General features: G+C 46.6%; 1 protein-coding gene across 1 annotated transcript in view; it reads right to left on the bottom strand.

The window, feature by feature from the left end:
- Positions 1-12,749, bottom strand: part of MFSD4A (major facilitator superfamily domain containing 4A) — a 43,321-nt gene extending 30,572 nt beyond the window's left edge. The window contains exon 1 of the mRNA XM_033152831.1: positions 12,304-12,749. Within this exon, the coding sequence (XP_033008722.1) occupies positions 12,304-12,536 (233 nt within the window). The 5' untranslated portion in view covers positions 12,537-12,749. The remainder of the gene's footprint in view (positions 1-12,303) is intronic.
- Positions 12,750-12,977: the final 228 nt, after the last annotated feature.

Below are 12,977 nucleotides of genomic sequence, written 5' to 3'. Positions count from 1 at the left end.
TGTCCCTCAGGGCAGGATAGCTCTGCAGAAGTCCCTGTAGCGGCAGCTAGGGAAGGGAGGGACCAGCTACAATGGGTGGTGGATGACAGCAATGCCTCAAGCATGTGAACCTGTGTGTTGCCCGTCAGATGTAGGGAGCACATCTGTGTAGCTGCAGATACATTTCAGAGAACGGTTGGGTGGGTTTGTTTTTTTTACTAGGCTTCCCTTGAGCACAGGTCAAATTTCAAAGGGGCAACAATTCACACATATCTATATTTATATACACAGAGAGAGGATTGCCGGGGGGGGGGGGGGCAGGGAGAATATGTATGTTTTTGTGATATCTCTCTCTCTCTCTCTCTCTCTCTCTCTCTCTCTCTCTCTCTCTCTCACACACACACACACACACACACACACACACAGTGTGGAGTACCATCACGTTTTTTCCTGCTACTTGCAGTATCCATTTTGTTGCAGAACCCATACCACTTTAATCAAGATGGGTAATAGTACCTCATTTTTAAAAAATAAAAGCTCTCTCTCTGTGTGTATGAAATTGTAGTATAAAAGTATTCTTACAAATAAAGAAATAAGGGCTACAGCTCCCATACTGGATAGGAAATGCAATTCATACTTAAAAGCCTGTTCAGTTATGGCCACATTATGTGCCTGCAATCCCATACAAGGACCACACACTAGGTCCATTGCAACAGCTCTTTCTCCAATTGCTGGGATCCTGATACCAGAGGGAGACATCTTTCCACTTTCTCCCATTGAAGTCAGTCAAACCGTGGTCCCAATGCCTTTGCAATGCCATGACACCTGGTGGCCAGTAGACCTACTCTGAAGGGACACCTGATGTTCTTGGCCTTCGCCAGGAAGACCAATTGAGCCACGATTGGTTTTAGTTGGATTTTGTTACCGAATGTCATTTGATATTGAATGTTTGTGTTTCTGGATGATTTTATTGTCTACGGTTGCTTTTATTGCTGCATTGTGGTATGTTTCCATCCTGTAAACTGTATTTAAGCATTTTACACAAATAAATAAATATTGGGCCTAATTATGAATTTGATGCAAGTGATGAATCAGTAAACTGGACCAGTTTACTCACAGTACTTGAGGTGAACCTAGTAAAACAAACAAACAAACAAAAACCCCAACCCACTCTGAAATAGCAAATGTCCTCAAGACTTATCCAAATGCAACAGATTTCCTACATAGGAAAGACTTGCTGTGTTTGCAGCTACATGGATGTACTCCACACATGCAACAGCTCATCCACTGGTTTAACATTCAATTTCTTACAAAGGAGGGCATCATGTAAGCAGCCTAAGTTGGTGCTTAACGGAGAAACACACAGCCACACGAACATAATTTAGGATCGCCAGACGAAAAACAACTGCCAAATGCTAATGCTGCCTCAGCAACAGGTCCAGAACTGTAGAATGACACCTCTGGGAGACAAAATAGCACACCAGGGGATACAGATGCAGGTGCAAGCAACAGATACGCTGGAGATGGGAACTGCGCCAAGACTGGAACTCAATGCGTGCTCTGTAGAATTAACAGGAACAGCTTCCCCCTCTATCTTCGCCTGGCTTAAGAGCACACAGAGCAGTTAAACAATCAATCATCGCTTGTGGGCAGCAGCATAAAGATCTGTGCTGCTTAAAAGAGCGTGTGTGGCGATGGTGGCAATTGGGGAGTAAAGACCAAGTTTCGTTCCCTAATCTGTAACAGAGATTATGAAAAAGCTTTGTTATGCACTGCCAGCAACCATCGCAATAGCCTGCTTTATGCTCCACTGCATCGATCCCCTGGGCCTGGCCATGAGGAGGATGGAGGAACTGCTTGCTTCCTAATATCATATCTGGAATTCAATTGCCTGTTTGTCTTAAGAGCACACTAAAAGACCCCACCTGAATTGGAGAGCCACAAATTCTTTGGAGATTTTTAGGATTCTCTGGGACAGATGCTGAGGGCCCATTGGAGGCACCAGGAACACAAAACAGTCCTCTCTATACCACTTGCTTGCAGTGCCGGTCCACCCACAAGGGAAGGTGAGGCAACTGCCTTGGGCAGCAGGGTCTACAGGGGCAGCAGACAGCTCAGAGGCTGCAGCTAGTGCAAAACAGCATCTGGACTAATGACTGGCACTCCTATCACACTGCTTGTGATATAGTTGTATTGGCTGCCTATCCACTTTAATATCTTATCTTTGATCCATAAAGCCCCAAATGGCTTGACTTCCAAATACCTGAAAGACTACTTCCTCCTTTATACACTAGCTCGGGAGTTAAGATCCACAAGAGACACAATGCTGGCAACTCCAGTGCCCTTGGAGGTCTGCAAGGTGGAAGCATGCGAGAGGGCCTTTTCTGTGGTGGCCCCAGATTTTTGGAACAGCACCATTCACTGTGGAGCATCAGGGCAGCAGTGTTTAGAGACTATTCTAACTTGATGATGCAGACATAGTGGCTCTTGGTGGCTGGTCAGTGGCTTTGCATCAAAGCCTGGCCATCTGCATCAACACAGTGTTACCACACAATAAAACTGCTCTGAGTTGAAGAAGCTCACAGGGGTTTGTTTGTTTACTCTGAGTTGAAGAAGGGTATGTTTTCCCACTTATATTCCCCGTTACAAATTGGAATCCAGGTCTATGAGAGAATAGTATAGGCTCATTCACACATAGACCGCTAAATAAACTTATTGCATTTTCCTGTGTCTGTGCTGCAAATATAAAAACTCTGTTCACTATTATGTCAATTCCTCCCCTTAGAACTCTTGCTTCCCACAAGCACTGCAAGAGGATGTTGAAAGTGCTTTTATGAAAGCCATTAAGGCTAGCAAAAAGTCTCTAGAGGATACAATCAAAGTAAAGCTTTCTAAATGGAATTTCGAACACTCAAACCATGTTACTGAGCCTCCATGTTCAAAGGCAGTGTACCTTGAACACCAGGTGCTTTGTATACAAATGGGGAGGGCTGTTGCACCAGTGTCCTTCTTGTAGGGTCCTTCACAGGCATCCAGCACCTCTGGCAACAAAGTATTAAACTAGGTGGATCTTTGGTCCTATTGAACAAGATCCTTCTGATGCTCCCATGTTTCTCTCTGTGTCTCTCTGTCTCTCTCACGTTTTTATAAATATACATTCTGGACAAACTTGCCTAGAAAACTCAATAGAAACGTCTGCTTTCAGAAATGGCTCAAAATGCAATCATAAAAAAATCCTGCTTTTAAAATTCAGGGATGGGGAAAGAACTAAAACAAGCAAGTGCAGTCGTTCCAAAGCATGCTGAATGTTTCCAACATCTCTTCTTCTCAGACTGTGCTAATGGAAGCTGTTTCAATGGGAAAAAGAATGAGCCTCAAAAAGTCTTAATGTGTAAACTGGGAAAGCACTTTAAGAAAACCCAGGTAGGATGGTAGGCAGATGTGAAGGAGCAGTGAGAAAATATATGTGTGTATGTTTTTTGTGTGTGTGAAAAACACAGAGGAAATAGCAGGCAGAACAGCAGTGGGCTCCCTTTCTATTTGCAAAGGGGTGGGGGTGGGGAGATGCTCTATGCACAAAAACAGGACTAGTGTTCAGAGCTATTTCGTCTTTTGCAGCATCCCAAATCAGGACACATCGGAAGATTCCATATTAAGCTCTCTTAGAAACCTGGCTCAGGGAATATTGCAAAACAGAGCTCTTTAATACGTCTTGCCAATCTTCAGTAAAACCACAGAGCCACTTACAAGGCAGCAGCCAATAGCGATGTCCTTTCCTTGCATGATTAAAGAAGTTCAGATCACCACACACTTCCCACTTCATCTCAACAACAGGGCATTAAGAGCTGACAATACAGAAAGCAACATCCCCTAACACTTACTAACATATGGGAGGAAATATTACCATGGGGTGGATGCAGTACAAATCTATGCACGCCTTCAGTCCTAAAATGCGTCCTGTTGGTGTGGAGCTGGAGCTATTAACTGGTCAGTTTCTTCCAACATGAGATGCTTTGCTTTTAGCAACATCCTGTTGATCAGCACAAGAGGGGTGTGCAGTGAGACAGACAAGAGCAGCAGAATATCATTGCCAGGCCTTGTGATAGCATCTTGAGCCTTATTGCATTTGGTTGTGTTCCCCACTCCCAACGAGCCAATCCAGCTTCAAAGAGTCTTGGGAGTTGGACTTGGTCAAAAACATAGAGGCTTCTAAAAATAATAATAAAAAAAACACTTTTGTGATGATCTAAACCTGAACTGCAGGCCAAGATTTTCCTGAGTTTGGGTTGTTGTCACTTTGGTGTGCTTGGGGTCTGCAGCTGCTAAGGCCAAAAAATGCAGTGTCTTCCAGCAGTACACTTGAAGCAAGGGGCGACTGCAATTCTCTCTCCAAATATAGTAAGAATAGGATTCACCACAGCCCAATGCGATAGCTTGCTCATTTACTGTAATTTAGATGATGGATGGACTGATAATTTTTGAGACACAGCAGGCTGTTGTGTGTATTAGCATAAGCTAACTGATTACAAGACTCACAAATTAGATCTCCCTAGTAGGGGGACCAAGACGTACAGAAGTCTCTCGCCTACACTGCATTTATTGCAGATGAAGAAAAAAAAGTTCCAGTAACAAATACTGTATTCACACTGTTTTGTGGGTCTAAAAAGACCCATCATGGTTTGGCTGTGTTTCTATACATAGACATTAAAGCTTCTTCAAAGGGCTATTACTGAGATGAAGCAGAGAGTATTATCTAAATTAATGGGTTCAAATTTCAAGAAAGTGAATTTTGATTAAACATGAGAAGAATCTGCTAACAGTTCAACTTGTTTTAACAGTGAAACCAGTGTTAGAAACTGAGATATGAAAGCTAGGAGCTAAATGGCACCTTTATGGGTTATGGGTTATGGGTGCAACAACAGAATGTCTAGGCACTTTTTAAATAAAAAGAATACAAAGCTGAAAATGAAAGAACTGCAGCTAAAATATTAAGTTCATTTTTCACATGGTCTAGTCCTTCTCCTGCCCACCCCCCTAATATTCTCAAGAGGGTCTCTTCTCCAGTCTTCAGAGAGTAGCTGGAAGTGGGGAGGCAGAAACAGGTCCTTTCCTTCCAGCAGTGGCAGTTTTAATCTGAAATCTCAGGCGCAGTACTGCGCCCAGAGTTTAAAAGCTGCTGTTGTTGTTGTTCAGTCGTTCAGTCGTGTCCGACTCTTCGTGACCCCATGGACCAGAGCACGCCAGGCACGCCTATCCTTCACTGCCTCCCGCTGTTTGGCCAAACTCATGTTAGTAGCTTCGAGAACACTGTCCAACCATCTCATCCTCTGTCGTCCCCTTCTCCTTGTGCCCTCCATCTTTCCCAACATCAGGGTCTTTTCTAGGGAGTCTTCTCTTCTCATGAGGTGGCCAAAGTACTGGAGCCTCAACTTCAGGATATGTCCTTCTAGTGAGCACTCAGGGCTGATTTCTTTGAGAATGGATAGGTTTGATCTTCTTGCAGTCCATGGGACTCTCAAGAGTCTCCTCCAGCACCATAATTCAAAAGCATCAATTCTTCGGCGATCAGCCTTCTTGATGGTCCAGCTCTCACTTCCGTACATTACTACTGGGAAAACCATAGCTGCTCATGCAAATTAAAATCCCTGTTGCCAAATGCGCCTAGAACAATGGGAGTTTCGAACACTGAGTGAAACAGACTGCCATGAAAAGGTGACAGGACTCTCCTTTGTTAGAGGTTTAATAAGAAACTAAATAGCTGCCTATCAGTGGTGCTGCAGCAGCAGATTTCCTACGCCTCAGGTACCTGGACTAGAGGACGTTTGACGTATCTTCCAATGCTTATGATTATATGAAAGAGTCACTGAAAATATAGTGAAGAACACAGGAAACTGCCCTACACAGAGCCAGGTCATTGGTTCATTTGGCTTCCTATTGCCTATACTAGATGTAGCTTTCCTGGGTTTCAGAAACTAAGTCTTTCCCCATCCTGCTTGGAAGAGCTGGGGACTGATCAGTTGCGTCCGTATATACAAGTACTGTACTACTATTGCAATGGGGTGTGAGCAGGGCCGTCTCAGCCATAGGGGCTTGTGGCGCAGCGCACCAGGGCGCCAGGACCCCCAGGGGCGCCCCCGCGAGCCCGCCGGCATACCGGGCTCCCCTTCCCCAACCCGCCCCCGCCCCTGGGCGGGCGGGCAGGCACTCGCGCGCCGGCGGGCGGGCTACAAGCCGGCCGCCCTCACCTCCCGGAGCCCCAGCTGGAGCGCTGGAGCGGCGCGGGGCTTTGCGCGCCCTTCCAGCACTCCAGCTGGGGCTCCAAGAGGCGAGGGCGACCGGCTTGCAGCCCGCCCGCCCGCCCCAACGCCACTCCCCTCATCCCCCGCTCGCCCACCCCCCCTCCCGAGGGGTGGCCAGCGCGGGAGGGAGGCGGGCGGAGAGGCGGGGGGATGAGACTATGCAACTTCCTCTCAGCATGCTTTGAGGGATGTTTTTTTTTTAGTGACTAATAGTTTTTATTAGGATGGGACACAGCTTATTTGTTTTAAGCTTTTTGATTTTGTGATTACATAACTGAGCTACATTTTAAAGCTCCTTTAAACAAGTATTAGAAGAATGGAATTTACATTATGAAATAAATAAGCACCAATTCATATATGCCCATGCTGAGAGCTGGCACTGTTACATGGGATGGGCAGAAAAGCCCCCATAGAACCATTTTTGTAGGATGGCAAGTAATTAGCTGTCTTCTGTCTTCTAAGTTTTGTACGAACTCCTGAGAATCAGTAAATGGGATACAAATTAGTCAACGGCATCAGTCTAAAATATGTGTTCTAATTAGTTCTACTGTGCAGACAGGCTGGAGAATTCCAGCTCAAGATCAAGAAAGCACATCACAGAATAGGAAATAATGACCACAGCCTGATTACAGCCAAATAATCAATCTCTGCTACAGCTTTTAAACGTTGGGGAACTAGCTTCCCCCTCTCAATAGGAACTGTTGTGAATATGTAGATTTAAAACATGGATGGTGAATGTGTGTGGTCCTCCATCTTGTCAGATCCTGACTCCCATCAGCCCCAGCCAGCATGGCCAGTGGTCAAGGATGAGGAGAGCCGTTGTCCAGGAGAAGCTGGAAGACTACAGGTTCCCACAACCCTGATTTTGAAACCTTTATGTTTTTCCTCAACCAGTAACATGAGTCCAAAGATAAGTTTGCCTACTGAGTGCTTACTTCCTATGTCAAGCTGCTCATACACAAAATCCATGTGTAGATAGCACATGCACAAAAAGATAGTTCTCTCGGTGTATTTATGGTGTGTGTGTATGGTAAGGAGCTGTGTCTCAGTACATCTGTATGAAGCAACACACACACACACACACACACTTGCTCTAGCTGCCAAACTGCACACAGGAGGTGGTGAATTACTTCCTGCATCATGGAAATACTTTCTGTTTAGAAGAAATGTTGCTGATGAAGCCAGCTTCTAAACACATAGTATCTTGGGCAGTAACTGGAGTCGAAGGGAATTAAGGAGTCATGCACTTTCCAGATGCTCTGTAGAGACAGGTCTGTGCTCAATGTTTTCTCGGCGACCTCAGATGGAAGGAGCATGCCTATGACCCACGGTCAGCGCATCACCTGCTCTCATGAGGGTGCCTGAGGAGTTCAAAGGTATGCTGCTCACCAGGTCACCAGATCCACAGAAGACATTAAGTATCTACAGTATTACACCAGAAGCCCACATATCTGGCATGACTGCATCGAGGGACAGCAGTGCAGGCAGCACAATCGAGCATTTAGCTGGCACAAGCAAGGGGTCTTCTGCACTACATTTCCAACAACTTTCTGACAGTAAGAGCTGTTCGACAGTGGAACCATTTCCCTCAGAAGGCTGAAGATTCTCCTTCCTTGGAGGTTTTTAAGCAGAAGCTGGATGGCCATCTGTCATGGATGCTTTAGCTGAGATTCCTGAATTGCAGGGGGGGTTGGACTAGAGGACCCTCAGGGTCCCTTCCAACTCTATGATTCTATGGTTGCCACTTAGGGAGCAGCTTTCTGCCTCCGTTTCCAAACAGTGTCCTGGACTACTACACCCCAACGTTGTAGCAGGTCAGTATGTGTGTATTATAGCAGCCAACGTCAACCTGGTGTTGATGTTTTGGACAGAAACTCCCATAAACATCGTCAGGTTTATACCAAGTTATTATAGGGGATAAAGCAAACCTGTGCATATCAACAGTTAAAAGAGCTGGAGTTCTAATGTGCTGTGCAAACAACGTAAAATTATATAGGCTAGTAAGCCATGATAGCTGAGTAACCTAGTCCATAATTGTAGGGCTGAAAAATAATAATCGGTGTAATTAATTTTAATCAGAACTGCTCCCTGTTGAATTGTGCTCTCTATCTATAACACTGTTCTGATTACTCTACATGCTTGCCCTGATTGGAGCAATGTGTTTTCAGAGGGATCTTTAAAGCCTGAATCAGTAAGGAAACAGCTCTTTAAATATAATGTAAATATACTATTTATAAGCAAGATAAGGGTTTTCTGCTTGATTTTTTTTTAACATTTATAGTCTGCCTCTCCTCCAATGTGCTCAAGGTGACACAGAAGCTCACAGCCCTGTGACGTAGGTTAGTCTGAGAGTGAGTGACTGGCCCAAGGTCCCTCAGTGAGTTTCATGCCTTGCTTAATAATCAGCTGACTGGTTTAATCAACTATAACTCCAATCTTTAAAATGCTCCAGATAAGATCCAGGGTAAGTAAGTTGCACTTGGGTCCCTTTAGAATCTATGCAAAACTAACCATGAATTCGTTCTCACTGAAATAAATGAGAACTAAATCGGGATTAATTTTACATATTCCAAAGGGATCTAAGTGCTAATAACTTTACAGCAAAATCCTATGCATGTTTACAGAGAAGTAAAATCCATTGTGTCCCCTGAGGCTTGTCTAGGGCTGCAGACTTTAGTCTGGGTTCAACTCTCAAATTTATAATCCAGAGAAAGCCAATATATTTGCAGACCAGTTAAACAGTAGTTTGAAGATGCTCATAAGTTAAATGCCTCAAAAGTAGCACTTAAATATTAGCATGACGTTTCAGTCCTAAAACAAATCCAAGCAGCTAAGGAGTTACAGCAAAGGAAGATTGGTTTGTTTGTTTGTGTGTGTGTGTGTGTGTGTGTGTGTGTGAGAGAGAGAGAGAGAGAGAGAGTCACCACTTACAAGCTGTTTTAAAGTGATCTCTATGCGAGAGACACTAATTCCTCATTGATGGTATCACTGATGAATTGTCAAGGATAACACTGTTCTTTCCAGCAACGCTGTGTGACAATGGAATATTTACTGTGCCTATTTTATCCTACGTCAACATTTAAGTGCTTGTTTGACACTGGATGTCGCTTGCCAACTTTCTGGAGAATGGGAGGCCAGCTTGAGTTTTGACATCAAGGTTATTAAAACAGGTCCTTTACAAGAGAACCACTGGGTTACAGAAAAACACATTGAGAAATCCCCAAGCAGATTTCTGCAGCCTGAGGATACCTTGTCAATGTACAGCAATGTTCTGTTTCCTCAGTGACATATGTTTTTGCATGATCATGCCATATGCCCCCCGTTTCCCAAATTCTGAAACCAACTCCATGTGGGAAGAGACCTCAGATATCCATGCTGACATCACAGGAACAGCAAGCAGATCCGAGAGTCTGCCTGCGTAGGCTCTGCAACAGAGCCAGGGTCCCACAGAGCAAAAATCCTGCAGCCGTGGTGATTTCAGGGGAGTCACTCAAGTGACTCAGGGCTCTAGAAGTTATATAAAGCTCATTCTGCATGGATTCTGTGTCAAACCTGTCTAAGTTATTTTTGGATCGATCAAGAAGCACCCAGATTACTTTGATCTTATTTAGATGAGCCCTTTGAATGCTTTTGAAGATATGCCCTTAAATAATTCAAGAGAGGATATAAACACAGGCAAAAAAGGAAGACGGAAAGGAATGGGGGTGGAGGGAAAGGTTTCTCAGATGCCAGTGGAACAGAGACACTGGTGATGGGCTTAGGCCAATGGGGAAAGAAAGATGGGAGGGTAGCAGGAGAGGAACAAAGAAGACTATTGAGCTAAATGTGAATTGGGAATAAATCACAATAGGTGAACAAATTCCAAAATGTTGGTCATGATGCTGCTACCAACACTAGTCAACTTTTGTTTTACTGCCTCTGCTACCTTTAAACAACCTGATGGTGGAACGCTTGCCAGGAAAACCTCCAACTTTTCAATGTGGAATAGCAGGTATTACCTGCCAATTTACTCCTACAACAAGGATGGAATGTGTTGCCATTATGAGCTATCAAATCTTGAAAAGTACTCAGAATACAACCCCCTTTTGATCAAGAATAGGTACTCTCCAAAGTGCATCCTATCCACTTCTTATGACTGAACTGTTACTCATTGAAATGGGTGCCCACATTAAGCTATTTAACTTCTGATACACAGGAGACACAACATTACGGTCAAGAGTATTGTAAGCTTTGTATTTTTAAAAAGAGGGCTTTCTTGGTTTCACAAGACCACGTGTTTAGTTCATAAGGTCCCTTCTGTGAAGGTCTGCAGTAGCAAAAGCTCTAGTTAAGACAGAGGGAGAGATGAATTCACACATACACAACCAGAGATGTTAAAACCAAGTTCAGTCAAGGCTGCCTCCTGGAATCATATGCTCACACACATTTTGGATGAGAAAGCTACCAGCTCTTCCAAAAATACCCAACCAGGAAACCTCTGACCCTCGTGCAGTTCAGCAGATGCCTGGCACAGTCCCAGGATAGTAGTTACAGTAAAATTCCTTTACAATCTGAGACATTGTACAAGACCTGCCACATTGCTTATCCCAATGCCCGTTGTATAAAGAATTCAGAAGCAAAGACTTGGATGCAGTGGCGTAGCATGGGGGGTGGGGGGGTGGACAGAGGGGAAGTGGCCCTGGGTGTAAAATTCGGAAAGAGGCGCAAACAGGTTCCCCGTGACAGGCTCCCTCATCAAGGCCATGTGGCTGAGCTCCTGCCACCTTCCGGAGACACGGGAAGGCAAGCTGTGTCCGGGCCTTCAAGGCTTGGGCGCGCACCTCCACCCCAGCTGCCCAGTCCACCAGGGGGTGCAACACCTGCCCCACCCCCAGGCGCTGGCAACCCACACTACGCCACTGCTTGGACGATGACAGCATGCTCACTGAACAGGACCCGTCTGCAAGAACCTGGACTTGCTAGCCAGAAGCAAAAAAAGCAACATAATGGAAAAAGATAGCCTCCATTGTATTGACAATCACAAGAAGGTCTTGGGGGAAGCTTAAGTGGTTAATTGTTCTTAGGGTAACTGACTCTTCACTTCTTCTGCAATTGTGCTGTAAATATGCCTCATTCTTACTTTATTTTCGAAAGTGGTCTACACAGATAAACATGTACTGCTGGAGCTGCAAGATTTTGACATGTCAGGCTGCTACTACAGGCACAGGAGCATGTCTGGCAAAAAATAAACTTGGCCACTCTGTCTCTAGAACTGGTTAGAGGTGTCATGGCGTTGAGTATACAACATTGAACTAGTGCTGTTGACCACTAAAGCTCTAGATGACCACCGTCCTACAGTATCTCCCATTTTTTCCTGTTCTATTGCCATGCACACACTCAAAATCAACCCAGGCACAGTGCATCTTATCTTACCATCCATGCACAAGGTCTGAGCAGCCACACAGTTTGGGCTTTCTGCCTGGCTGCCCAACAACAGCAGAACTCCCTGTCCCTGGAGACTTCAATCAAATTCCCCAAGCCACAGTGATGAATGTGCAGCAAGCATCAAGAGACCTTCAGGTGCCCACGTTATAAACAGGCATCAGGTCACTTCCACAGACTACATTTCCCCCCAGGCTGCTTCAGGCTCGATCTTTTTGGTTCCTACGCACATCCATTTGTTCTGAAACAAACCCTGCTGAGTTCATTCACCCAAGCGCTGGTAGAAATGCGGCTGTGCATCCCGGTTCTACGAGGAGCTGGGCACTGCTCCCACGGGGTTCAGGCGCACCTAACTTTGCCCAGGATCCCTAAGTAGGAAGGGTTAGAGACCCAAGAGTGATCTATTCCCACCATCCTCTGTGATGCTCCGGCCTCTCTCTTGGGGGGAAGACAGCTTCTCAGGGGCACCGGGAGGAAAGCGGGCTGAGGCGGGGGGGGGGGGGTAGTAGGTAGGCAGGCAGGCGACGCTAATGGCCGGAGAGCGAAACGCCTGCAACTGGGGGGAGGAGAGAGAAGGAGATTCGAGGGGGGGGGGTCGCCTTACGTTCTCTTGAAAATGCCTCCCAAGCAGCTGCCGAGCAGCAGGCAGAACTGTTGCGAGAAGAAGACCCAGGTGATCTGAGAGAGGGAGCTCTGGGTCTGGCAGCGCAGGTCCAGCAGGGTGGGCCCCAGGAAGGCGATGCAGAGGCCGAAGCTGAAGAAGACGCTCCAGTAGGTCAGCGTGGGCTGCAGGTTCCTCTTGAAGAGCGTCGTCACCCGCGCATCCCACCACAACATCCTCGGCTCCCCCGGCCCGCCAGGAAGCAGCGTCCGCGGCAGCTCGCTCTCCCTTGACTGACTGCCTGCCTACCTCGAGAGCAAGTCCCTGGGCTAAGACCGCCGGGCAGGCGCGCGCGCGAGAAACCGGAGCAGGCGAGTGGCGCCCCCTAGCCACGCGCCTCTTTTTTGCCCGCCTGCAATCCGCGGCCGAGAGGGAGAGTCGGGTCTTCGCGCCGGAATCCCCTCTTAGAGCAACACCTGCCCGCCGGATCTGCTGCGTGCGTCCCGCCCTGGGCGAGCCCGTCGTCGGTCACATGCGAGGAGCGGCCGCCTCCGCTCGCCCCACGCCTCCGCCCGCCGCTCGCTCCGGGGATCCGGCGCTCGCCTCCTTCCACGGGCGCTGCAGCCTTGCCCGCGTCCCGCTCGCCCGGCTTACAAGCAGCAGGCAGCAGCAGGCGG

The sequence above is a fragment of the Lacerta agilis genome, chromosome 6 (assembly GCF_009819535.1).
Source record: "Lacerta agilis isolate rLacAgi1 chromosome 6, rLacAgi1.pri, whole genome shotgun sequence".
NCBI lineage: Eukaryota > Metazoa > Chordata > Lepidosauria > Squamata > Lacertidae > Lacerta > Lacerta agilis.
Note: the sequence above shows the minus strand (reverse complement) of the source record. Positions and strands in the feature narration are given on the sequence as shown.